Below are 27,185 nucleotides of genomic sequence, written 5' to 3' on the forward strand. Positions count from 1 at the left end.
ATCGTGGCACTGCAGCACCACCACAGCACTGCAGCATGACCACAGAGCTGCAGCGCAACCATGGCACTGCAGTGTGACCATGGCAATGCAGCATGGCCATGGCACTGCAGCACAACCACGGCATCACAGCGTGACCATGGCATTGCAGCATGACTGCGGCACTGCAGTGTAACTGTGGCACTACAGCATGACCTCTGGCTTGCACAGTGCACATGTGCTGCTGCAGCTTGCACACCCTTCCCTCCATCACCAACCCTTCGTGTTGCTCGGTAGACAAACCTGCCAGAAGCGCAGCAGCGGAGGGGGCCTGGGCACGCGGGTTGCACTCAGGTCCCCAGAAGGGTTTGGGGAGTGATGAACTCCCCGGCCTGGGGCAGGCTCCCTTCTCCTGACACTTCAACTCGGAGGACTTGCTTCCTAAGGTGGCTCTGAGAAAAGGGTCCCCTTCTGGAACATGACGCGCACGGAGCAGGTCCCTGCACCACCAGCTGTCCCTGCTCCACCACCCAGCCCCAGGACCTCCAGCACAGGGCCGAGCCAAGCCGGCACCGGCGTTCGGACCCCCTGGAGAGGGCTTCCCCCCCTGCTCCCCTGCCCGCCCTGGGACCGCCTGGCTCTACCACTCCTGCCTGCCCCGTGTCCCCTGGTGCCGCCATGCCCATCTGGGGCCGGGCCCTGCCCCATCTCAACGTTTGACCCTAGGGTTTGTGTTTCATCGCAAGTTTGACCCGATGGCTCTAGCCCATCTGAACAAATAAAGGCAGAAGAGAAAGGAAAAAAAAAAAAGTTTGTCTCGGCGTTCCCCTCGCGACGTCTCGGTGGCGGGCGCCTGGGTGGGCGTCACCCAGGCACCCAGCTCTGGTTCGTGGGCTGCGGGCCCCCGGGCAGCGCGGGCACGTTGAGCGCGTTCTGCGGCGGAAGCGCCGAGTCGAAGTTGAAGTCCATCTCATCGCTGTCCATGAAGTCATTCAGGATGATGGACTCCACGTCACACTCCAGGCTCCCATTGAACATGTCCAGGTCCAGGTCTGCTGGGAACCTGTCTTGGCCCAACACGGGGGGGTGGACGGCCCCCGGGTAGGGGCCCTGCAGCGAATCCAGCAAGCTCATGTGTGCCCCTTGGTTAGTAGCGTAGGAATGCAGGTGCCCGTGGTGCGGCATGGCCGTCATGCTGCACGTGTCACTGGGCAGGCTCATAAGGCTGACAGGATTGGCTAAGGCACTGGTGTTGACCGCAGGGTGGTGGCTGGCTGGTGACGGGTGGTACAAAGCGCTGCTCTTCATGAGCGAGGCCGAGTGGGCCGGGTAGGAGGACAAGCCCTGCTCCCCGCCGCCGCACAGCAGCGGGGTCTGTCTGTGGCCACGGGCCGGCACCATGGGGCCGGCCTGCGGCAGGGGCAGGTCCCCTGGGACCATGCTCTCCTTGTGCGTGTAGGAGATGGAGGAGAGCAGGTCCTGCAGCGAGGCGTTCCTGTAGGAGCTGACCGGCGAGAAGGTGGCTTGCTTGTTCTCCTGGATGGTCTGCATGGGCAGGCGGCGCATGAGGCTCATGGCCGGCTGGCTGTAGATGGTCCCGCAGTACGTGTTGGTGGCAGCCCCCATGCTGGAGCACTTGGAGTTGAAGGTGAAGCTGGAGCTCCGCTGCCGCAGGGCGGCCGGGGGCAGCTGCTGTGAAGGGCTCATGCTGTAGCCGTCCTGCAGGTCCTCCAGCAAGCTCTCCCCGAGGCTCTCGTTCAGGCTGATGGTGCCGGTCAGGTCGGTCAGCCGGGGCAGCTCCACAGAGCAGCGGGCGCTCAGGGAAGGAGACATGGTGCTGGAGGGGCTGGGGTACATCAGCGGGGAGGACGGCGTGCCATCGTCCTCCTCCAGCTCATCGGGTTCGTGGTTGGACATGATGGGCGAAAGGCGCCCGCTCAGCGTGCTGGCCGAGGAGTTGGCCCGCGTCCTGAAGTCCGCCCAGGCGTCGTACTCGTCGCTGGCGTGGGACGCGGGGCTCTCCGACCACTTGGCCTGCTGGGAGGACGGGCTGTCCTCCCCGCGCTCCTGCGTCACCTGCAGCTGCTTCTTCTTGCTGGCCTTCCCCTTGATGCGCAGGAACTTGCTGTTGTTGTCCATCGAGACCGCCCGCCGCCGGGGCGTCTTCCCCGTCTTGCCGCCCTCGGGGTTCAGCATCCACCAGGAGCTCTTGCCCGTGCCCTCGTTCTGCACGCGGATGAAGCGGGTGTGCAGGGAGAGGTTGTGCCGGATGGAGTTCTGCGGGGACAACAAGCAGAGGGGGCGGTCAGACATGGCTGGGGGCAAGGGCAGCTGGGGGTGGGGAACGTGGGCTCCATCCCCTGGGTCTGTCTGGGCCGGAGGGGCAGAGGCAGCTGCAGCAGGGGCAGATTCAGGTCCCGCACTGCACTGAAGCCAGTGAGGTCTGCATGGGGATCCCACTCTTCTCCATCCCTCCCATCCCCACCGCCCACGTGCCCAACAGAGCTCAGCAGCACTCCCAGCCCACGGGGAGCAGCAGCAGCAGCAGCCACCTGCTGTCCCCACCACCATGCACCCTGCAGCCTCACCAGCTCCATCAGCAGAGGGACACCCTCCACCTGCACGTCTTTGGGTGCCAGCCCCCTGCACCCTGCCCAAGGCCACTCCCAGCAGTGAGAGGCACTGGTGCTACAGCAAGGGGGCTCTGCAAGCCCAGCTTCATCCCCCCGGGGCTGGCAGGGAGTGCCGTCCCTGGGCACGCTCTGCCCGCATCTGCACCACGCGGGGTGACGGGTCGGGTGGTCCTGGGGAGCTGCCTTCCTAGTGCCGGGCAGGGGAGGAGAGGGGCCAAGGACATGTGCTGATCTTTGCAGCCCCCGGGGAGCCACTGCAGCTCCCTGCTTTCCCCAGGAGGATGGAGGGATGTGGAGGGGGAAGGAACCAAGGTGCTGGGGAGAAAGTTTGGTGCCGTCGCCAGCGTACAGTGGAATACTAATGAAGAGGCGAGTGAGCTCCAGCCTCATCTATCATATTATGTAATGGCTTACTTCTCTGCACTTCATTTATTTGGAGATTGCTCCCAGGCTGGCTCCTCGCCAGCAGCCACCAAATCCAAGTCTACAGAAATCAATCTCGCGCTGACTGATTAAGCCGTGTTTAGAACTAATTGCTCCTTCGTGTGTGGGGAGAATAAATTACGGGCTTTAATTTCACATCTTTAAAATGCAACTGCAGGTATGGGCTAGCCATTAACCCCTTCCTGCATGGCCCCACGCACAGCTGGGGAGGGGGCAGGCAGTGGCTGGGACAGCTCGGGGACAGGCTGGGAGCGGCGGTGTCTGCCCGCACCACCCACCAGCACCTCCAGCTGCAGCAAAGCGAGCGCAGCAGGGAGAGCCCCCCCTGCCCCCCCTGCCCCTCCCTGGGGACACCTGATGGCCCAAGCCCCCCTCCGTGTAACCGCACCGCAGTGCAAACTGCAGGGGAACGAGGCGGAGCACGTGGCTGTCACCAGGTTTGCAGAGCCAGCAGCCAGCTCTGCCCCGCAGTGCCACCTCGCACTCAGGTGTGGACACCCGGGGATGGGGACACCCGAGGATAGGGACACTCGGGGATGGGGACATGGGAGCAGGACCGGCTGGGTGCTCCCAGGGGTCCCAGCACGGCCCCGCTCCCGCCCTGCCAGGCAGGTGATGCAGCAGCCCTCGGCTGAGGGCAGCTGCCCTGCACAGAGCAGGGACAGGGGCCAATTTCTGGGGTCCTTGCCTTCTCCTCAGCTGGCTACGGGGGACAGTCAGCGTGGGGGGAGTCAGCGTGGTGGACTCCCCAGCTCCTGCCTGCCTCCCGCTCTCAGCTCGGGGCAGGACCTCCGGGGGCACCTGCACCACCCGTGCCCAGGCTGGCATCAGGCAGGGACCCGGCTGGACGGAGGAGGCTGGCGTGGGGAGAGGCGAGGCTGCTGCCTCTTCTGCAGCAGAGCTTCATTACGAGCCAAAAGACAGCAGCAATTAAGCGTGAGGCGCAGCGAGTCCGGCTCTCTCCTCATTAGCACCCCGACACGCCGGGCCCTGGGTGCAGGGCGCAGGGCAGGGGCAGGCAGGAGCTGATTAGCAGCGGTGGGCAGGGAGCTGCTGCACCCACGGGCAGGGAGCTGCTGCACCCACCCCGCTGCCCCCGCCACCCCACTGCCACCCACGGCACCCAGCCCCGGGCCTGATCGCCTGCCCCGAAACATGGGGCTCAGCGGGGCAGGGACGTGCAGGGGACATCGCAGCCTGCAGGGCTGGCAGCCTTCATGCCAGTACCTGCCTGGGGCATACTGGGGCTCTGGCAGGTTTTGGCAGGGTGCGGGGGTGCACGCAAAGGCCGATGCCATTCGCAGGGACCCCACTGTGCCTCCCGCACCGCTCTGCCCTGCTTTGTCCTGCAGTCCTGTATCACCTCTCTGTCCAGCCTGCGCCCCCTCCCTGTCCCCACATGTGCCCACCACACCCCAGACCATCCAACACCTCATGCCCCTTGCCAAGGCTCAGCATCCTGTCCCCCAACAGCCCCACGGCGGAGGGCAGGGACCCCCCAGCCCCACGATGGACAGCAGGTACCCCCCTCACAGCCTCACGGCGGACGACAGGGACCCCCCATCTCCAAAGCTCATCCGCAGCATGCCAGGGCTCCCCCCGGCCACAGCAGCCCACCACCATCTCGGGCAGCAGCCTGAAGGGGCAGGAGGTGCCCTGGGCTGTGCACCTCGCTGCCCAAACGCTGCAGGCAGCCCCAAGCCCTATGCACCCCGGGGGGGCGATGCCGGAGGCTTCCCCAGCGCCGCAGAGCCCCGAGCCCGGCTGCTCCCTGCGCCCTGGTCTGGGGCCGGGGGGGGGGGCGGGGGCTCCCTTGGAGCACCCTCGCCCCCTTCTCTGCCGAGCCTCATTGTCAGGGGAACAGGCAGTGTGAAATCGGTCTGATTAGCAATTAGTCCCATTGTAAAAGGATTAGCCAGACCCCATTGTTTGGATGAGTGACTCGACTGGCAATTTGCATCTGGCAGCGCTGGGAGCGTTTTCCCCGCGTCCTTTTGACCGGCCGGGGGCTGCCTGCGGGGGGCCGTGCCCGGCACTACCCGGGGGGCTGGGGGAGACCTGGGAGGGACTCCCCTTGCAAGGGCCCCCAGCACCCAGCTGCTCCCCACACCCCTGTGCCTGCCCTGCATCCCCTCCAGCCTTGGGGGGCTGCAAGCTTTGGGGTGCGGGGGGGTGGGAGGCTGACATCCCATTGGGGTGCACGGGGCATGGCACGAGTGCAACCCAAGCGAGAGCAGGAGTGCACAAGGCCCAGCTGGGCACAGGGCAGGCACCACCAGGCAGGGCCCATAGTGCCGAGGGTGCCACCCCGTGCCCCCATCCCCTGCCCCGCAGTGAGCCGCTGGAAGCCAGTGATCAGCACCTGGGAAACCCAGCGGAGACATCGGCTGCATTGCGGCACCCCGAGCCATGCCACGGCCGTGCCAAGCCCCTGGGAAGGGCTGAATCCGACGTCGTTTGGGGTGCCCACCCTGCAGGGCCCCAACTCGCTGATCCCCTGCTCCCCCCCCATCATGCCCACCCTGCCCCATCCCTGCCTCAACCCACCCGCAGCACACAGATTTTGGGCGCTTTCCCTGACGGAGAGCTGGGAAGCAGGCATCCAAGGGACCTCTCTGGAGCCACCTGCGAGTTTCTCTGCGCCAAGAGCTTAGGCAAACTGGGGCTCATCTGCGACATGCTCACGTGCCCTGTCCCTGCCACGTTCCCTGCTCCTGCGTGCTGTCCCCAGCACCATCCCTTGGCCTGCCACCCTTCCATCCATCAACTGGGGACATTCTGAGCAAAACCTCAAAAGCCCAACACCACAAAAACCCCAAATCCAGTCCCTGTCCTGCATGTCCTGCACCCTCCTGTGGCCCCACACGCTGGCCACATCTGCCCTGGCTGCAGCTGCAGCCCACTAATGAGCCCGGTGCCTGGCGGGGCCCCACACGCAGGCTAACGGGAGGAAGCAGTGTAGGGCCACTAACGAGCACTCTGCCGCCCGCTCTCCGGCAGCATGAGTGTGGCTCTGGGGGTTAATTGATGCTTATTTACTCCTCACACACAAAAATTGCCAGTATTGGAGGAAATATTTGCGGGGGCAGAGGCTGCCAACAGCCTTGATGGTGCCCTGTCCTGGGGGGATGCCACGCAGGGGTGACAGAGAGGCTGGAGGTGGCACAGGGCGCTCGCTGCCAGGTGACAGCAGCACAAGACATCGTCCTCACGCGGGCGACAGCACAGCCCACACGCACCAGCACTGAGATGCTGTTATTCCCAGGGCAGCCACCAACCTCCTGCCACCATCCCCTGGGGACAGCCAAGCCCCACTGCCTGCTGGCAACGTCACCGTGCCCCCCGCTGTCCCAGCGTGGGCACGGCCCCTGCGCTCAGCCCACCAGCCCTGGCACCGCCGCAGCGCATTCCGCGCACGGCCCACGCCTGCCTGGCGAGCAGATGGCAGCGGCACGGTGTGGCAGCGCCACGTGCCAGGGGGTGGCAGCGCCCCTGGTGCCCGCGGCACCTCCCGCCACCGAGCACTGCCAGGTGCCGGCAGGGAGCGGGGACGCCACCCCTGTCACCGCCGGTGGTGGCTCTGCGGCACCACGGGTGGGGGAACCCAAACTTTGCCTCCTGCCCAAGCTGCCAGCAGCACCGGCGGCAGGAGGGAGGCAGGAGCGGGGCGAGGTGAGGCAGAGAACGGAGCAGCTGGGGTGGGGATGCTTACGGGGGTCTCATGCCCCCGGTGCCACCCCAACCAACTCCTTGCAGGAGGCAGGGAGCCCAGTGGAGGCTTGCCCTCACCAGCCTGGACAGAGGCACTGCTCCCTTCTTCCATAATGAATTTTCCAGCCTCTGCCCCATTCTCCCAGTGTCCACCTGCTGGGAGCTGGCAGCCCCCCGGCTGGTGGGACGCAGCACAGCTGCCTGTGCCCCATGCTGCCCCATAGCAGCTGGCGCTACTGCCCCATAGCACCCCCTGCCAACTGCCCCATAGCCACACAGCCAGCCCCCGATGCTGCCCCACAGCACCTCAAGCTGTGCCCCACAGCTGTCTCTGCAGCACCCTACAGCCACCCCCCGCAATGCCCCATAACACCCCCATGGGGACCCAGCGCCCTCCCCAGCCCATCCTTCCCCCGAGCACCGCTCCTGCAGCCGGGCAGGGCAGGGGGGCCCAGGGGGGGCCGGGCGCCCCCGGGAAGGGCACTGGGGGGGCAGAGCGAGGCCGCCAGCCTCCCCGGGGAGCCCCACACCGTGCGGGGGCAGCCGCCCACCAGGGGGGTCTCGCCGGCGGCTGCCGAGCGGAGGCGAGCGAATTCGGGTCAGCGCACCGGCTGAGCAGAGCCGGGCTGACTGCTGCTAATTAAGCCAGGCGCCCATTAGAGGCGTGACGGGCCGCGGCCATCCCGAGCCCTCCGTCGCAGGTGGCTGGCACGCGAGGAGGCCGGCGGCAGCCTGGAGGCTGTCGGCACGGCCGGTGCTGGGCCTCGCCTGCCTCCTGTGTTACAGGCAGCGCGAGGCTGTCAGACGAAGCCCGGCCGGCATCTCGTTAGGGGCTGCTAACCACCCCTGGGGGGGGGCAGAGGGGCAGCTGGGGCTCGGGGAGGCCCCACGCAGGTGGGGCAGAGCTGGGCCAGGCCCAGCAGGGATCAGGTGCCAGGGGTCTGGCCCTGCCCAGCCCCACAGATTGGTGCTGCTGTGGGGCAAAGGCTGGCTCCGGGCCTGCCCCATGCTTTGGGGTGCAGGAGCGGGGCTGGGGGCCTGGGCAGAGCCCACGCACCCCATGCTGGGGTCACGGCGTTCCCCACACTGACCTCGCCGTTTCCCGGTGGACACCGGCACCGCGCCCCCTGCCAGGCCCTGCCAGCCCCACCCCAAGCCCCCAAAGCCAGGAGGAGGCCAGCTGCTCCCCCTGCCCCCCGTGTTGATCTCAGAGCGGGCCCTGCCCCACCTCTGCCCCACAGCCGTGGGTCTGAGCCCCAGCCCGGCCCCGCCATGCCCGCAGAGCTGCCCCATGGCCGGGCGCTCCCCCTCGGTGCCCCTGTGGGCCTAGCAGCAGGGCCTGAGCGTCGTGGCTGGCACTGTGCCTCCCTCCCCTCGTGGCCATGAGCAGCCCCAGCTATTTTCAAACCAGCAGGAAAAGGCACTGACACAAACCCAGCCACGGCCCCCGCCTGCCCCCCATTGCCCCCCGTGCCCAGCGTTTGCCCCACAGCCCCCAGCAGCAGCCTCCATGCGCCGCAGCCAACACGCAGTGCGGGGACAAGCTGGGCCCCTCAGGTGGGGGCCAGAGCCCCCAGGTGGGTGCCGAACCCCTGGACAAATGGCACACGGCTGCTCGGTTCGGCCCTCCCCACACACCGGGGCTGCCCGTAGGGGACATGGGGGTGGCAGGGGGCAGGTCAGCCTCTGCCAGCCTCATCCTCGGGAGGCTCCTCATGGCGGCAGCGGTTGCAGCAGGGGAGGCAGGCACGGGGCGGCCGCGCATCCCTCTCCCGGCCCTGGTTACCGCCGCTGCCAAACAGCTGGTTGCTACGAGTTGTGCAGTGGGAGTGTGTCCGTCGCCATGGCAGCCGATTTATTTTATTTTAGCCAGCTGCCATCGCTCCGTGCCCCCTCCAAAAAGCATCCTCCCCGTGCCCCCGCCTCGTCCCCACCGCTGAGAGCCCCCCACGGTGGGACAGCCTCTCCCCACTGCCCCTGAGGGCACAAGCACAGCACCAGCGTCCTCCCCGGTTGGGGACGAGGCTCAGGGGACGAGGCCAGGTGCATGGGGACAGCACCAGGTGATGCTGGAGGCAGCACCTGGGTGCCCAAACGTGGGGCTGGGGGTGCCTGGGGATGGGTGCGGGGGTGCCCTGGGGCTGGCGGCGCTGCCCAGGAGCTGCACGGGGCTGGGACAGGGAAGACCCAGCCTCAGCCAAAGCAGACACGAAGGAGGCTGAGCCCACGCTGGCTGCCACCCAAAGGGTCCAAGCAAGGAGGTTACCCCCTCCCCCCGGGCAGCTCCCGCAGCCCACCCCACAGTGTGCTCCACTCCTCCTTCGGCTAGCGCCTGGGGCTTCTCCCGGAACAGACCCAAAACCCACCAGGGCCTCCCCAGGGCCACCTCCTCCACCAGCCACAGCCTCTCCCAGGTGCTTTGAGGTCAGAAGGGGCCAAAATAGTCCCCATGCTGCTGGGACCACCCCCACACTGCCGGGCTCTGCTGGGGTGCACGCTGCGGGAGCAACCTGCGCCACTGCCATCCTGCGCTGCTGCGCTGCCTCCGATCCCCGAGCACCTCGGGGCCGCCCCACTTGCTCCCCAAGGGCTCATTAGATCACCGCAGGACAGACTTGGATAACGAACGTGGCACTCGCCTCCCAGGGCGGCTGGCACAGGGCTGGGTCCCCCAGGTGGGTCGCTGAGCCCTGGCTGTGGGTCCGTGCCCGCAGGATACAGCCCGGTGCCAGCCTCCAGCCCCATCAGTCCCACATCCCTGCCCCATAGCGCAGAGCCAAGGGAGGGAAGGGGGGAAGGCAGGGTGCTGGGAGAGGGCTGTGGGGCAGACGAGCCCCAGCCGTGTGCTGGTGCTGCCTGCCCCTGCCAGATGCTGCGACCTGGCGGCGGTGCCCAGCCCATGCCAGATCCCGCTGTTCGCCCCTGCTTCTGATGTGCCCCCATCCCACGATGATGCCATGGGGTGGGCAGGAGCAGCAGGGGTGGCTGCAGGTGATGGGGTGGGCACGGGGTCAGGCCACGCTCCCTTTGCAGCCCCCTGGCAGCGCTGCCCACCCAGCCCCACATGCAGCACTGAGCCAGCCCCAGAGCAAACCACGTCCTCCCACGGCGCCCCAAAAATTCCACGCGCTGGGAAATCCCACCAGCACCGCTCCCCAAGGGACCCAACACACAGAGCCGTGCTTTCACCCCGCAACAAGACTCCCCAGAGCTGGAGAAGCCCCGGTGCCTCCCTCCGGGGTCCCAAGGGCGCCGGCACCACCAGGGATGCCGTACACGGTGCCTGCCTCCCGCTGGAGGCAGGGAGGCTCCCAGCCCTCAGGAGCTGCTGCGTCCCCGCCAGCGCCCCAGCCCCGGCCTGCCCGGACCCCTCCATCGCGCCACACCGGCTGGGACGCCTTGGAAAGACCCTCTCCACCATCAGCCACTTATCCAGTAATACTCTAATTACACCCCAGAGTTGGCCACCAAAATAGCTGCAGTAAATCACACGGAGCTGCCATGTAATTTTTGCATGAAATTACAGTATTTTTTCCCCTGGGTTCAATTTCCTCCACACCAAGTTCTTACCGCAGCCAAATAATTAAAGCAGCCACGCTCCCTTTTCCTCAGGTACTGTTTCAACTCCCCACTGGCTGCCCCCCCAGCCAGGTACCAGGGCACAGCTGGCTGGGGACGGAGCTGCAAAACCCCACAAAAAAAACATTTTTGGGGTTCTCCCAAGGGAACCACAGGACCCAGCCATGCGGTGTTCCTGCTTTCTGGGCTGTGATCTACTCCAGAGCTGGACTGTGCCCAAAAGCAGCCCAGGAAGCTGGGCACGGGGCCATGCACCGGGGCACAGAAGTCCCCGAGGACCCACAGGAGGGAGTCTGCCCTGCTCTGGATCTGCCCGGCCTCACCACGGCCCCTTGGCCCCCTGGGACCCCCATGGTGGGGATGCTCAGAGCAGCAGCAAGTCCTTGCTCCTGTGGAACCAAACCCTCCTTCTTCTTCTTCATCAAAATGTCCTCCTGCTCCATCCCTGATGTCCTCCCTGCACCGTTCCCAACGTCCTGCTCCAACCCCGATGTCCTCCTTGCTCCATCCCAAATACCCTGCTCCATCCCCAATGTCTTCCTGCACCATCCCTGATGTCCTGGAGGCAAGGGGATGGTTTGGCCATGCCGGCAGGGATTGCCAGCAAGCTAGGAGCACTGGGAGCACTGGGAGCACTGGGATCACCATCACCGTCAGCCTGCGGCCGGCAGGGACCAGGCGGGTGGCTGGGGCCACGGGGACATCGCTGCCTTGGATCCCTCCTGGTGAAGCACGCTCTGTGCCCCAGCTTTATTCTGGTAAAACTGACCTGGTTGTTGAAGAGCCCAGAGCAGATATCTGTGCAAGTCTGAGCCCCGTAGGTGGGCAGGGGAGGGCTGGGGATGCCGAGCCTTTGGGCTAGAGGAGAGAACATTTGGCACGGGGCCTGGCTGCACGGCGCAGAAATGCGAAATGCTGCAAGAGGTCCCTATTTGACAAATGTCTGTGAAAATCATGCGCAGCTCCCAGCCAGTGGCGGTGCTGGGTCCCCCTGCTCTGTCCCCACGGCCCCCCTCCTGTCCCCGCTCCCTGCCCAGCTCCGCCTGCTGCAGGTCGCAGCCCCGGCACCCTGCGGGCTGGCTGCGGCCCCAGCCGGTGACAGGGCTCCAGAAAAGAGCAGCGGAAAAGCTGGAGGCAAAATGTCTCCAGCAGCCCCGCTGCAGCCGGCACCCCCAGCACGGCCCCATCTGCCCCGTTTCCCCCCCACCTGCACCAGCCTGCCCCCACATCAGCCCTGCCAGCCAGCCCCACGCCCACACCGGCACACGCAGCACCGCAGATACCCACCACCAAAAAAAATCCCAAACTGACGTCCCCCCAAACCTCCCTTTTTCCCATCACTACCCCCGGTGCATGGGATGTGGGGGGCACAAAGTCACGTGCCACCGACAGAGCCCACCCGGGACAGGCAGAATGGGGAGGGGAGGCAAAGCCGGCACGGGTGGGCTGTCACAGAGCGCGGTGCCGCAGGGACCCGAAGGACATCGAGCGTCTCCTAGCCGCACGCAGCCCCTGCTGGGAGAGGGGGCGACACCGGGGGGGTACCAGAGCCCCCTTGCTGCAAGCATCCTGCCGGGCCAAGACAGGCGACACGCTCGGTGGGTCAATGTCACCTCGGCGGGTCAAGGCCACCATGGGACCACGGGGCGCTGGGGACGCTGCGGCCCCGCCAGCCCTGGGGAGGAGGGAGGCCACCCCCGGTGCTGGGGATGTCACCGGCTGGCAGCGGGACGTCACCGCGTCACCCCACGCACGTGTGCCCCTGGTGAGACCCCCGCGTGGCACCCCCCCCACCACCACCACCACCATGCAGCCCCTCCCCACCCGGCCCCCCCCCTCGCCCACGTGCGCGTGCACAGGCGTGCAGCCGGCGGTGCGGTGCGGTGACTCAGCTGCCCCGCCGGCAGCAGCTTGCCTCGCACCTGCTAATTGCGGCCCCCCCCGCCGCCCCCCCCAGTTCCTCGCGCCGGGGTCTCGCCAGCCCGCGCTTACTCACAGTGAGGGGGGCCTCCCCCGTGCACATCAGCCGCCGAGCCCGGGGCAGGCGGGGGGCTCACGGCCCCCCACCCCCCCTGTGTCCCCATGAGAGCGGGGACCAGCGACATTTATTGTGCAGGTGCCCCGCATAAGGGGGGGGCAGCGCCACAGGCTCCGGTTTCCTCCCAGTACAACCAGCCTGGGGCTCTGGGGGGGGGGGGGGGTTGCCACTGGGGCTGGAGCTGCACCAGTGCCCTCCCTGAGGCTGCTGCTCCGGACCTGGCTGCAAGCAGGCGAACACCGGTGGTCACAAAAGGGAATTGCCATTGACCCAGACCCCTTTTTTCAGCCTCTTCTGGCTTTTCACCATTTAGGAACACCGACCCCACAAGCCCAGCAGTGATGGGATGAGACACGGGATAGGACACGGGGTGGGCACCACGTCCCCGAGCCGCCTCTCCCCTTCCAGCTCCAAGCCGCCGGGCTCCCAAGCACGAGGCAGAGCCGCTGCCGGGCCACGTGCCTCATCTTCCCCCGTGGGTCCCGAAAACACAACCCCGGGGCCTGCCAGCCTGTCCCCACCACATGGCCACGGCCACCCACGGGCCCCACGGCCACAGCCCGGTCACGGCCCTCGCCCCTCGGCCCTGGCCCCGCTTTGGGGCGGCCGCGCCGGGTGCTCCCCGCGCCCGCCCGGCTGCGGATGCTGGGTTACCCGGGCAACGGCTGATGACATCGCGGGATGCAGGGGAACTCTGCTCGAGGTGCTCGGGATGCCATCGCTGTTGCCAGGGAAACGGCGGGGCCGGCGACATCCCGCGGGTACCTGAGGGTGGCAGGGGAGTCCCCCTGCACGAAGCCCCCCGGCACCAGCGCATCCCGCAGCGCCCGGCCGGGGGCTTTGCTCCCCCCTCAGCACGCCCGGACTGATCCCAGCCACTGCTTTTCCCTCCCAGGGCTCAGAAGTGCCGGGAACACCCCGAGATTTCCCCAGATGCCCCAAACTTTCCCAGCTGTAAACCCCAGCTGCATGTCCCCGGCGGGGATGCGTCACCCCCCCAGGCAGGGTGTCACCCCCCAGGTGCTACAGGGTGACAAGAAATCCACGGGGAAGTCTCTGGGCTGCACTCGCTGCCACACAGGGACGCAGCAAAACAGAAGGGGCAGGGGAAGAGGTGTGCACAGCCCCTGCTCCCCCAGCGGAGCCCCCCAAATTCCCCTCCGGGGTGAACCAGCAACATCAGCAGCGCGAGCAGGATGCGGACACACCTGGGCAGGCGGCAGCATCCCCGCGGGATGCTGCAGAGCAACAGGAGCACAACAATCCCCCTCCTGCCACTCCCGCGGGAGCTCGGCAGCGCTACCTGCCACGGCAAGAATTGCATCAGCCGGAGCCCGCCCGAGCTGCTGGCCCTGTCCCAGCCCCACGGGGCCGCCCCGAGCCCCACCGTGGGTGCTGCAGTGGGGCCAGGTCCCCCTCGCCCAGGGCACCTGGAGAAGCCAGCGCCCTCGGGGCTGTTCCCGGTGCAGACGGGGCTCTGCAGAGCACAATACCCCAAAAACCTGCCCGGCCTCTGTTTGGCACAGCCCGCCTGCGAACCAGCACCAGGGGTGACAAAACGCCTGGCAAAGGGACGGGAGGAACCAGAACGGGGCCACGAGGGGCAAGCAGGCCCCGGGGTGCAGGGAGAGGCAGAACCATGCGGGTTTCAGCCCCATCCAGCCCTCGTGGTCGCTAATTTTGGTTTTAGGGTTCTGTGTGGTGGGGCAGGAGTGGGGTGAGTGCTGCAATAGGGCTTGGGGGGAGTTGTGGGGCCTGGGCTGGAGCTGGGGAGTGCAGGCTGGGGGCTGGAGAGGAGAGGGCAGTGAGGAGGAGGAAGACGAGGCTGGGATAAGGGGGGAAGCCCTGGGAACCACCCCAGCACTGCGGGGAGGCAGCTGCCACCAGGGCGATGCCACCCACTTTCTCCTGCCCAGCGCACACCAGGGATTGGCCAGGGGGAAACACAGGGACCCTGAACCCTGGGGGCTGGGGGGGAGCCCGGTGACATCCGTGCGTCTCCGGGGGGACCTGGCAGCCCTTCAGTCGGGCTCCATCCCCGCGGGGGCCCCCACCCGCTCCCACGCGCTGCCGGCCTCCCGGCTGCGTGACACCGAGCTCTAATTGAATTAGACGCTGCTGCCTGGGCAGAGCAGCCTGCAAACCATCCTCGAATTCCTGGGCACGGCGCCCGCTCGCTGTCTGCGAGCCGCCCCCCCACCCCCCCCCCTGCAGTGACCCAGAAGCGAGGAGCCTGCGGCCCCCCAGCGCGGGCGGGAGAAGGGGTCCGGCCGGCCTCAGGGGGCTCGTTAAGCAGACAATTAGCGTGGTCGGAGGGTGCAGCACCCGTGGCCCTGCCAGGGTCAGATGCGCGGGGCTGGCCGGCGAGGCAGCGCGTCCCCGCGCCAGCTTCCTCCACTACAGAATGTACCGAGGGCTGTGGCGGCCCCAGCCAGGGACACGATGTGCTCCCCGCTCCCGGCCCTGTTTTTCCTGGCCAGCCTCCTGCTCCGCTGCCGGCGGGGCGGCCAAGCGCCGGGGCTCAATGCAGCCTTTGTTCGCTCCGCCGTCGCCTCCTTTCACACCTCCGGCCCCCCGCCGCCTGCCCCCCGCCACCATCCCCGGCCGCTCCGTCCCTTTTCCGAGGCTCGGGGCGGAGGTGCTGCCGCCGGGGACGCTCAGCATCTCCGAAACCGCGGGCAGCACCGCGCCGTGCCGGAGCCCAGCAGCTGCAGCCCCAGACAGCCCCTGCTCCTGCCCACGGCCTCATCCTGCTCCAGGCCCCCTGGGTCCATCCAAAAGTCGCCCGCCCGCAGCGGGGCCCGGCGGGAGGCCGGGTGCACCCTGCGAGGCCCCAGACCCACGGAGGTGCGACGCAAGGTCATGCACAGCAGCTGGTGCAGCTCCACGCTCTCTGCACGCTTCCTAAAGTCAAATCAAAGCGTGGCCCCAAACCACCCACATCCCACCTAACCCCGCAGGGGCTGCCTCCTTTCTGCCCTTTGCCACTTTTCTCTCTCTCTCTCTCTCTTTTTTTTTTCTTTTTTTTTTTCAAATGGGCCAAATTTGACCCAAATTTGCTTTTCCTATTCGGAAAAGGCTCCCCACCAGCAAAGGGTCCCCAGCTGGCTCAAAACCCAGCTCCACGCCCCCATCCCTGTGTTTGCCAGCTGGGCACAGTGAGGCCAGGCACAAACCCCGTGGGATAAAGCCCAAACACGGGGGCACAGCTGCCCCACGGGCCCGGGGTGTGCAGAGGTGGTGAAGAGGACCCACACCCCTGGGAGCACCCCGGTGCACGCCGCCGCAGGAGGTACAAGGACACGCTCAGCTCACATCACAGCAAAACCTCCGTGGGCCCGGCACTGAGCATCCTCACCGAGCCTCGCAGTGGGGCAGACAGCCTGGAGGCATCCCTCCTGCCCCCCGAAGCCCCTCTCTCCCCATTTTGCTGCTGCCGCCCCCCTGGCAGGGGGGGGCTTTCCTGCAGCCGTCTGGCAGCTAAGCCCCTGTCGCCACGGGGGCATTAGCAGCAGCGCTGCAGGGAGCTCCCCGGGGAGGAGTAAGTGGATCAAAGGGTTTTAGCAGCAGACGGCTCCCAGACAGATCTGGATTGTCTTCAAGGCGGCCACTTGCGGCTACAAATGCACTTTCTGCCTGCAGCTCCCGAGCCAAAAGTTTCACACCGGCTTTATTTCATTTAACCCCTGGCGGCTCCCAGCCTCGCAGATGCTCGTGCCAGGAGCCCCCCCAGCCCTGCAGCCAAAATTCGGCCCCAGCCTCCCCCCAGGGTAAACCTGGCCCTGCAGGGGCGGCTCAGGGCACTCAGTGCTTGCGCCAAGACCCCCAAAGAGCCCAGTCCCTGTGCCGGTCACCCCGGGGACTGTCACCAGCACCGTGCCAAGAAGGAAGGTAGGGGAGGGGACAACCACGGGGACCTCTCCGGGATGGAGACAGCCTGGGGACATCGTTCCCACCTCACCGCCCTTCACAGCACCCCCTGGCCCCAGCCGGCGCTTGCCAGGAGGCGTGGGGGGAGCTGGGGCAGGGAGAGGCTTTGTTGGGAACGGCCATGAATTATTCAGAGCGCACCATAATTACAGGAGCCCCCTGGTCCTGCTCGCTCAGGCAGGCAGGAGCAGGATTCGTGCTGCGGGGAGGGCAGGGGGCAGGGGACAGCACCCGGGGCCCGAGGCCATCGCTGCCCCTCACCTCCCCATGGCAGCAGCAGCACCCCATGCTTCCCAGCCCTGCACCCCACGTTGCTTGGTGCCGCACCCCAGGCTTCCCACGGTGTGACCCACACCAGTTGGTGCAGGACCCACATCTCCCCAAACCCCCAAACCCAGACCCGCATCCCCCTGCCCTGCACCCTGCACTGGGGTGCCCAAATCCAGTCCCCCCTTCCTCTGAGACGCCACAAGCAGAAGTGGGACCAGGGCCAGACCACGTGCTGGGACACAGCCAGGACCGCACTGCGCACCCCGGGGACCCCCACATGCCTCTGTCCTCAGCCCCCCACCGCTGCCATCCCCCCCATGGCCCCACAACCAGCACAGGGCCCTGGGCAGCAGCTGCCCCACGCAGCCACTCCTCAATGGTGGGCTTGGGCTCCATCACAGAGCAAAAACAAGAGCGGGGCAGCCACGAAATAATGCAGGGGTGGTGAGCAGAGCCCAACGCCAGCATCCCCACGCTGCCTGGCCGAGAGAGCGGGGAGGACGCCTGAGGACACGGCGCCTGCATCGGGGCTGCATCGGCACAGGGCAGGGGACGCCCCTGCACGTGGGGTGACGGCAGCCTGGCCCCGTGGGGCTGGCCCCCCTCCAGGCAGCGCCGCAGGAGGGCTGGGGGCTGCCCCCACCGCGGGTCAGGGAGGGCGCATGGCGGGGCTGGGTTCGCCCCGAGCAGCCCCGGCTCTGACGCACCCGTCTGGCATCTTCTCATTACACTGAGGGCTTCTGTTCTGCTGCCCGCGTTTGCCACAGCGGTGGAAAAACTCTTCTGCAGGCCTGGCAGCGCGCCGTGAGAGCGCGGGGTGAGCTGGAGCGGCAGCAGCATCCCCACAGCACGGGGCCCCCCATGGTCTCCAAACATGTCGCACACACGGGGGCTGTGGGCAGGGGTGTTGGGGACCCTGTCACACCCTGGGGGTAGCACCGCACCCCCAGGCCCCTGGGCACGGTCCGGGCCAGGAGTGATGGGGCGCGGGATCCAGCAGGCACGGGGGGACAGGAGCTCGCCCCCAGCTGATGCACCCTGCAGTGATCCTGTGCAACCACAGCATCCCAGGCACGTCCTGAGGTCCCCACTGTCCCCTTCAGCACCCCCTGCACTGGGAGAACAGGGCTCAGGGCAGGCAGGAGCAGGTGGTGGGAGATGAGCTGCAGGTGTAGGGTGTGCTGGGTAGGGGTAGGAGAGTGGTGGGGTGCGGGTTCGGGGTGCCCAGTGAGCACAGGTGGGTTTCTGGGTGTGTGGGTTTAGGGAGTAGGCTGTACTGGGGGGTTCAAGGTACGGGTTGCACAAGGGGCGTGGGTACAGGTTTGCAAGGGGCAATGTCTGGTTGTGGGGCTGGGCAGGTGGGGTGCAGAGTGTGGGGTGCAGGGTTCTGGGTCCTGGGTTTGGGGTACAGGGTGCACAATGCAAGATGAAGGGTGCAGGATAGGGCTGCACGATGCAAGATGAAGCATGCAGGGTGCACGGAGCAGGGTTCGGGGTGCAGGGAGTGGGACTGCAGCTGCAGCCTCTGAGGTGCAGGATGCAGGGTTTGGGGTGCAGAATGTGGGACACAGGATAAAGCACGCGGGGTGCACAGTCTGGGGCACAGGCTTTGGGGCACAGGGTTCCAGTGCCACTTCACAGCCCTGAGGGCTCAGCTTCCCCGCCGTGCTGCTACAGCACCCGCTGCCCGTCGGCACCGCGGCAAAAAGCATCGGACGGGGCTGCTGCCGCGCTTCTCCCGTTTCTCTTAAAAGTCTACAAACCAGCAGGCAGCCGGCCACTGCCGTCCCCGTGCCACCCCGTGCCCCGCGGAACCGGCCGAGCCCACCTGCGCCGCCCGTGCCCAGGTCAACGCGGACGGGTCAGGCTCAGCTGTGATGTGTGCGTGTCCACGGCCTGGCATCCCACAAGAAACCTAACCGATGGGACCTGCAATTAATACCTGCAACATAATAGAGCTGATTACAATAATTGACGTGATAATTGTGTTACACCTAGGGAACGGGTATAAGCAGAAAGCCCTACAGAAGAGACTCTTTGTCTTTGCTTTTTTTTTTTTTTGTTTTCTTTCCAGCTCGCAGGTAATAGCCAGGAATGGGCAAACCCTGTTTTAATGGACTCTTAATAATGCTGTAATTTCCCTTTGCAGGGAAAGTTTTCCAAACAGTCAAAGATTCAAAACAAAGCAATGATTGTTCCTATTAGCATTAAATTCTACTCTGGGAGAGAGAATAAATCAAGCAAGGGGATTCAATTCAAAACAGAACTATAAAAAATCCAATAATGATTTTTTAATATTAATAAGAAAAATATATTGTTATGCACCCTTAGCATTTAAACTTCTAATCCAATCAGCGCAAAGTGCAGAGATAAATCATGGCAGCGGAGGAGAAGGGAACAACCATCAAGCAGGCAGCAATAAAACGCTGTCTTACATCCCTGGGACAGACATAGGTTTGACAGACTCAGGAAAAAAAAAAATAAAATCCAAATTTATGAGCCTGTCGCTGCTCGAGCCTGTTAATTCCCTGCCTGCTTCTCCGCACACGCCCTGCACCTGGGGCCGAAGCGCAGCACTGGCGGCCGGGGACGCGGCACCAAAAACACCCGGACCCGAGAGCAGCCGGGCGGCCCCGCACCAGGGATGCTCGAGGCCTCGACAGTGCAGCAGCAGCGGATGCTGGATGCAGCTGACGGTCCCCGCATGGCCCCGATCTGCACACGTGGACGTGTGGAAGTGCACTATCCCCCGTGGGGCTGGCCGTGCGCTGAGCCAGGATGTGTCCTGTCCAGGTCACAGCCCAGGAGCAGCCCCGGTGCCATCCTGCTTGAACTTATTACCAACAGCCCGCGACTCCCCGCCGACGCACCGAGCAATTCCCCCTGATTTATCGGCCCCGGCGGCCAGAGCACAGCCACGTGGGCCAGCACCGAGCCCTGGAGAGCGGCAGAACTCCGTGCAGCACACGGGAAACGCCGGATTTTGGCATTCCCGGCCCAGCAGGTCCCAGCTCCCCCTGGGTCCCCTCGGACCGTGCTCTGCCAAAAACCCGAAAGCAGCCACGTCCGGCAGCCGCGATCCCGGCCACGCGATGGCCAAGGACAAAAGGATCTCAGAGCCACGGGGAGCTCCGGGACAGCTCGCAAACTGCTGACAGCATGAATCGGGGCAAGGAGAGAGCGAGGGCGTTCGGGGACAGACGGACAGACAGGCTGCTCCCGCTCGGGAGCACCCCGAGCTTCCATTCGCACCGGCTCCTTGTGGCTGAGCCCCTGGCAGGGGAGGCTGAAGGGAGGCGAAGCGCTAATTGCAGCTCTCGTCTCGCTGGTACCCCGTGGGGGGTTTCTGCTCTGCTTTCCAATGCTCTGGTCAGGGGCTCGGGGAGCAGGTGCCAGCCTCGTCCCTGCGCTCCCTGCCCTGCCGCCAGTGACAGCTCGGCTCCCCAGCAGAGGAGCAGCCCCCTTGGCACTTTGTGATACATTTTAAGGTGAAATAATAATAAAAAAGATCTGAATTAAAAATCCCAGTGCCTCTTTCTCATGCTGCCCCACCACCAATGAGTTTCCAGCACCGCAGCACGCAGATCCCGCTGCGAACCAACTCGCGGCACCGGGCGCATCGGGCTCGGCGGCCGGCCCGGAGGCCCAGCCTCCACCACGAGGACACGCCACGAGCCTGGGGGGACCCCACAGATGGGGACGGTCACCAGCATCCTTGCACCACCCTGACGGCCTGGGGATACCCGGGACGGCACCGCTGGGTGCTCCCCTGCACCCACGTGCACCCGGGGCTGCAGCCACCTCCTCTGCTCGCAGGGCTGGAGCCAGGTTCCGGAGGCAGGGCGGAGGCTGCCCTGGGGGGCACGGGGGGGCCTGGCCATGCTCCAGGACAGGGCCACGCTCTCCAGGAGCCCCCGGCCTGGGGGCAGCGGTGAGGGGTGGGCGAGCTGGGGGGGGGACACAGTGGGGCTGAACTTTTGAACCAGCAGGCTGGAGATCAGTGCATTACCTTAACGCGAGTTAAAAATAACCGTCTCGTCTCTCGAAATGAGCCTGTCTGCAATTACAGCTTGGCATGTCTGCTCCGGAGCGTCCCCGGGCTGGCACTGCGCCAGGTGGCAGGCGGCTTCGAACAACCCTCGCCTTTCTTTTCTTTCTTCACCCCCCCCCCCCCCCATTTTTTTCTTCCCAGCAAACCAAAGGTGGCTTCTCGGCTCCCAGCTCAGCTCCCCACGCCCGCCGAGGCGCAGCCGTGACTTCAGAGAGCAGCCCGGCCTCCGCCACCCGGCAGCGAGGCCCCAACCCCTCCCTGTCCCCCGGGGACACGGGGACGCTCCCGACAACCCCAAATCCCAGGGGGCCGGGCTCCGGGGGTGCCCTCCCAGTCCTTCGCCACGCTGCCCTTGCACGCACGACGCGTGCCTGACTGCAACATGCAGGCATGCACGCACATGGGAGCGCACGTGGTGAGCCCTGTGCACGTGCACACGCGTGGCCAGGGGACAGCGGGGCTGCATGTGCACCACATGTGCACACACACGGGTGTGCAAGGGAGGGCGTGCAAGCTGAGCCCCTGCGTGTGTGCTCAAGCACGTGCAGATGCCGCGGGCTCCCCGCAGAATCGCTCACTGTGCCCTGGCCATGCTGGAGCCCAGGCAGCAAAACCAAGCACCCATCCTGCATCACTGCGTGTGTCCCCACTGCCAGCACCCCTGGGACACCTCCTCTGTCCCACAGCCCCGGGAGCTGCTGCGTCCCTCGCACAGTGGGAACAAAGCGCTGGAGGTGGCGGGGACTCTGGAAAAAGCCACCCCTACAGACCCCACTGCTCAGCCCCACTGTGGCCACCCCAAGGGCCCGGACACCCCGGGCCAGACCACAACTGGGGGCAGCTCGGGACACCCCGGGGCTGGGCAGGGAAGGGACCAGCCTGCTCCAGGGGTCCCCACCCGGCACCCACGCCACCGCCGCGCCCCCTCCCAGCGCTGGCCGCCTCCGCCCCCCCGGCGGGTGAAAGCAATCTTTGTGCCGTGCTTTCAGTTCTCCTTGCTGGCGGGCGGCCAAGGCAGCACATAATAATGAACAGATGCTGTCCAAAATGAGCTTCAGCGGCAGACAGGCAAGCCTCTCCGAGTGTCCTTCCGTAACCCAAAGTGCCTTTCACCTCGGCACTAATCAGGCACCTTCAGCAGGAGAGCAGAGCTGGCGTGCAGCGTCTGGCTAATTAAAAGTAATGCAGGCGGGGAGACCCCAGCAGAGCCGTGCCTGGCTCCCGAGCATCCCCATGGCCACGTGTGAGCCGAGGGAGGCAGCAGAACCAGGGGATGACAGCGGGGATGGAGAGGTCAGCGTGGGGCTGGGGGTGCCCCCGTGCATGGCAATAGGTGCGACACAGAGCCCTCCAGCCAAAAACTGCACCAAGGGATCGGGGCCAGCGCGCGAGTCCTGCCCCTGCCTCCACACACTGTAGGGAAGAGGCTGCCACGGAAATCCCCTGGGTTTTTAGCAAAGCGTCCAAAGCAAAGCTTTGGTGGCAGCACCCTGCCCAGGCCCCCCCAGGGCCGAGGAGCTCCCGCAGCTCCAGCCCGCTCCGCTGGGGCACGGCGTCCACACAAAATATTTACGAGGCCTTTTAAGTACAAAAGCCAAGCACCAGGAAATTCGTTTCCCAGCCCAGGAATCTGGCACTCACGTCACGGCACCAGGCTGCGGACGGTGAGCGGGAGGGAGGGATGCACGCAAGGACACGCACGTGGGGACGGACAGACGGACAGACAGACAGCGGGCGCCGGGCTGCAAGTGCTCGTCTACTCCACAGGATCTTAACTGTAGTTTATATTCCAGCGGTTATTAAAAATAAGGTGGGGGGGGGGAAAGCTAAGAGCGGAGCAAGCTGTTCATTTGGAGCCTTTCCCTTGGGTTTAATAAAGCCCCACTCACTGCTGTAGTATCATTTTTATGCTATCATAAAGCCGGACCATTTAGCAGGTTTGTGTTACTTCAGCAGTTAGCGCTGCATGAAAAGCGATTCCAGAAGAGAGGGGGAAAAAAATTAAAAAAAAAAATTAAGAAAGGGAAGGAAGATGAAAATCTCCAGAACGCGATAGAAGAGCAAGGTGCGAAGGAGAAGCAGATCCTGGGGGATCCCTCGTGGCCATGCCCCTGGCACGCACCATGGTGCACGGGAGCGTGTCACCGTGGCTCGGGACTGAGCGAGCCGCCGAGCTGGGGACAGGGACGGGCAAGGAGCCCCCGCTGCACCCCTGGGATGCCCAAAGGGTCTGGGGTCCCCCATCTGTCAGGGGGAGCCTGGCCCTGTCCCCACTGTGGGGGCTACAAGGGAGCTATGGGCGCTATGGAGAGGAAGGGACCAGGAGCCGAGGACCACGAGCCCCCTGCATGCCCTGACCCCACAGCACAGGGCCTCTGGGCCATCCTCACACCCAAACGCCTTTTCCACTCCTTTTTCTCCCCATTTCATACCCATTGTGCCCCACGATGGGGACAGCAGCACTGGGGGTCTCTGCAGAGGCCCCGTGCTCCCCCAGGCCACCAGGACCCCGTGTCCCCATGCCCCTGCCCGCCGTCACGCTGCAGCCCCAGCGCCGTACGGGAGGAGGAGGTGGAGGGGAGGGCTGGGAAATTAAGGTTTGCAGCGCTGTCAGAGCCGCATCAAACAGGCATCCACCAGCTGATTGCTTGATTGTTATATTTTGGATGTCAAACCGGAGCGAGCAGAACCTTTAAAATGCATCCGTGCCGCTGCCTTTTTGACGGAGGGTGTTGGTTTCCCATTAACAAGTGGAAAGCGTGAGCTGGAGCAGAAAACTTCAAGCGCTTTGGAATTGATAAAATAACAACTCCCTAATTAAGCAGAACTGTCAGTCACGGGCGCCTGCTGCCCTGCATCGGGAAGCAGCAGCAGCAGCTCCCGGTGCACGTGCCCGCGGCGCCAGCCCAGCCGCTGCGGAACCCGGAGCCCTGGGATCCTCCACGGGGCCGGAGCACCCCTGCCCCATAGGGCCCTGGTCCCGCTGCTGAGCACAGCCAAGCTTTTAGGTGCTGTGCCTCAGTTTACCTCACTGTAAAACCCCAAAACACGCCCTGCGCTGGCATCCTTCCCCTCCGAGGTACGGAACCAGCCTGGGGGAGCGCGGCCCCGATGGACACAGCAGACACCTCCGCTGGGTGCGGATGCAGCGTCCCCATGGCCGGCTGGATGTGGGATGGAGTCCTGGTGGCAGAGCCCAACCCAAGACCCCGCAGGGAAGCCAAGTCCTTGGCCTGCCTCTCCGACCTCCACGATCTGCTCTCCCCAGCATGGGGAGGCTGCGAAGGAGCTAATTAAAGAAGCAGCCCATTACCCGAGACCCCCCTCTGATGCCACTGTGCTCAGTAATGAAACGCTTTAAATCTGCGATGCTTCTCCCAGGCCTGGGGCAGGAGGGACGTGGCATCTCCAGGGGCTGTTTAATAAGCTTTGAGCAGCTCGTTACTACAAAATTGACTGCCCAGCGCTGCAGGTGCTCCTGCGGCTTCACCGAGCTGCCGGCCTGCCCTGGGCAGGACACAGCCAGCAGGGACACAGGTGCTTAACCCCCGGCACAACGGTGTCCAAGGCAGTGACAACCAAGTGAGGGGGTCCCTGCACACTGCTCCAGTGCCAGGACAAGGAAGGCAGCACCACAGAGCAGCGGGGGGCAGCAGGGGGACAGCGGCAGAGGCACCACAGAGCCGCTCTGGCTGGCGATGGGGCTCCTCAGGACGAGTTGGAGAGCGCCAGGTCCCCGTCCTGCAGAGCCACCCCAGCACACAGCTCCTCCCTTGGGCACATCACACACCGGGAGCACAGCCCCAGGTCCCCACACACGCCCAGCCCCAAGAGCCAAACCACCACCGTGCCCTGACACCACCACAGTTCTGCAGTGCGGGGCCGCCCATTCAGCCCCCCCGGCGCACCCACGCAGCCCCTTCGGCCGACGCAGCCCCCGCACTAAAGCCACGATGCCCCGCGCAGGACGAGCGGCTCGGTTGGCACCGGACATCAAACAGCCCAGCTGCCATCCCTGCCCCATGGGACAGGGTACACCAGGAAGGGCGCGGGGGGACAAGGGACAGAGCTGGGCGCCCGGCGTTGCTCCCACACGCTCCCTGCTGGAGGCTTCCCCAGGGGAGGCCGATGGCTGGGGTGCCGGCAGTGCTGGTGGGATGAGCGAGAGGACAGCCGGGTAACAGCTGGCAGGGGGTGAGGCCACACCACGAGGGTACTGCCTGCAAAGCCCGTCCTTGCTCAGAGGCCAAAAGTCAGAGCTAGTGCCGGTGGGCACGGGACGGGCAGCCCCGGACAGGCAGCCCCCACCGCCTCGCGCACCCACACCAACACACCCACGCAGCGCCACCGTCCCCTCGTGGCCCTGTCTGAGCCCCGGCACACCCAGAGAGGACACCGGTCACCCCTCTGTGGGTGGCTTGAGCCCCAGTGACAAAGGACAGGGAGGGCTTTGCCAGTCTCTGCTCGATGGCACTTCCCACCTCCCGTGTGCCAGCACCAGCCCCGAGAGGCACACGCGTCCCCGTCCCTATCCACGGCTCAGCACACAAACTTGTTGCCACACGCGGCCCCGTCCCCTCGTCCTGCTCCCTGCGCTGCCTTTTGGGGACACCCAGGGGACCCCCACATGCTCCACACCCCAGTGACCGAAGCTGCTGCCGGGAGCCCCCAGCACACCCAGCACTCCCAGCCACCAGCCCAGAGCCACAGCGAGCATCTCGCCGTGCCCCCTGGGCCCGCTCAGTGCGTGTCCCCGCGCTGTCCCCAATGGGTGGGAGCCCTGGGGACACCCAGCTCCCCCCACACGTGCCTGAGGCCATGCAGGTCTCGCCAGAGGCACAGGTTGGAGGAGACCCACAGGACCGGCGCCTGCTCCTGCCTCCTCCACAGGTCCCAACAGCGCAGGACAGGGACATCACTGCTCCGGGACGGGGACACGGCTGCTCCGGGACCGCTGCCCCTGCACACCCAGCACGAGCACAGCCTCCACCTGCACCACCAGCTCCCACAGCCCAGCTGCAGGTGGCACAGACAGACAGCATCCGGCCTCGCTGCCCCCAAAAGGGCCCTGTTTGCACCCAAAAGAGCCCCCCGAGCAGCCGAGCCAGGCTGGGCCACCTACAGGGGACGGGGGCACGCGGTGCCGGCACGAGGTCAGCCCACCAGCGCAGCAGGGCAGCATTAGAGCCCCCGAGCCTCGTTACACACTAATCACACTGGAGGTGACAGGGCTTAGGGGAGGGCTTAAGAGAAACCGTCTCCTTTTTACTGACACCATCTGGACACAGGCGATCTCTCCCCCTCTCCAGAGCGGAACCGGAGAGCGGCAGCGTGGCGGGGGGTGGGGGGTCAGGGCAGCCCCCCCAGCCTCCAGTGCCCTCGGCTGGCTCCGGTGTGGCACAGCCAGGGGAGGGAGGCTCGCACACGCCGACCGGAGCGGGGCCAGGGGACGTGAGCGTGGAGCCGCGGGGGCTGCGAGGGGCAGGGGACGCAGCCCCCGTGCAGCCACACTTGGGGTGCGTGGCAGCCTGGGGACACCTGCCCGGGGACACCAGGGGACCCTGCGTGCTGCACACCCCGGTGGGCTGGGAGCAGGCTGGGAGCCCCCAGCACCACCAGCGCTGCCGGCCACCATCCCAGAGCCGTCCCCCCCCGGAGCTCCCGGTGCAGGGGGACGGTGGGGTCGCCCCTCGCCCCGGTGCCGACGTCCCCTCGGCGGGGAGGAGCGGGGCGCCCCGGCTCTGTCCCGCCACCGGCCCGAGCGCAGCCGGCGAGGCGGCGACGAGGCGCACGGAGCCGGGCCACGCACCGCTCCCCTCCCCGCAACCCGACCGGCCGCGGGGCCACCGAGCACCGGCGGGGGGGTGGGGGGGCTCCGGGAGCGGGGCAAAGTCGGTCGGCGGGGCGGGGGGGGGGGGGGGGGGGCGCGGGTACCTTCCATCCGGCGGAGCTGTTGCTGTCTCCTTTATCCTTAAAGTAGGGGACGTATCGCACCATCCAGTCGTAGATCTGCGAGAGGGTGAGGCGCTTCTCCGGGGAGCTCTCGATGGCTTTGGTGATGAGGTCGGCGTACGAGAGGTTCCCCCAGGCGTTCCTGCGGGACGTCTTGGCCTTGCGGAGCTGTCCAACGTCCGCACCGGGCGGCGGCGGGGCGGCGGCGGCGGCTGCTGCTCTGCGCTCCGCCGGGGCCGCCGCCGCGTTCTCGGTGCCCTCGGCTCCGCCGGCCGCCAGCGTCGGGGGGGGCCCCGCCGCGGCCCCATCCTCGTCCTCCGCCGTGAAGTCGGGGTGCGGGAGCGGCCAGGTGCAGGAGCGGGGCCGGCTCTGCGGCTCGAAATCCGGGTCGATCTCCACCTGATGCGCCTGGAGCTTTTCTTCCATGGTCCCCCCCTCTCCACCTCCGGCGCTGCGCTCCCCCCACCCCCCGCCCCACCAGCAGTTACGGTCGGTTTCCACCCAAAAATTTAAAAAAAAAAATCTTTAAAAAAAATAAAAATTAAAAAAAATTAAAAAAAAAAAAAAAAAAAGAGGGAGAGGAGCGCGGAAAGGGCTCCGG

The 27,185-nt window shown here is 65.9% G+C and overlaps 1 protein-coding gene across 1 annotated transcript; it reads right to left on the reverse strand.

Moving 5' to 3' along the window:
- Positions 1 to 27,028, reverse strand: FOXO6 (forkhead box O6). Its single transcript, XM_040535035.1, has 2 exons — positions 26,567 to 27,028; positions 1 to 2,253 (listed from the first exon to the last, which is right to left on the reverse strand). The coding sequence occupies exons 1-2, from the start codon at positions 27,008 to 27,010 to the stop codon at positions 841 to 843; spliced, it is 1,857 nt and encodes a 618-aa protein (XP_040390969.1). The 5' UTR covers positions 27,011 to 27,028; the 3' UTR covers positions 1 to 840.
- Positions 27,029 to 27,185: the final 157 nt, after the last annotated feature.

The sequence above is a fragment of the Cygnus olor genome, chromosome 23, assembly GCF_009769625.2.
Source record: "Cygnus olor isolate bCygOlo1 chromosome 23, bCygOlo1.pri.v2, whole genome shotgun sequence".
In the NCBI taxonomy this organism is placed as follows: Eukaryota; Metazoa; Chordata; class Aves; order Anseriformes; family Anatidae; genus Cygnus; species Cygnus olor.

What these genes read in the sequence shown, in the direction of transcription:
- FOXO6 (XM_040535035.1), bottom strand. Translation starts at nt 27,010, where the DNA reads ATGGAAGAAAAGCTCCAGGCGCATCAGGTGGAGATCGACCCGGATTTC. An exon ending in ACAGCTCCGCCGGATGGAAG is followed by an intron (nt 2,254 to 26,566) that starts GTACCCGCGCCC and finishes TTGTCCCCGCAG; the next exon opens with AACTCCATCCGGCACAACCT.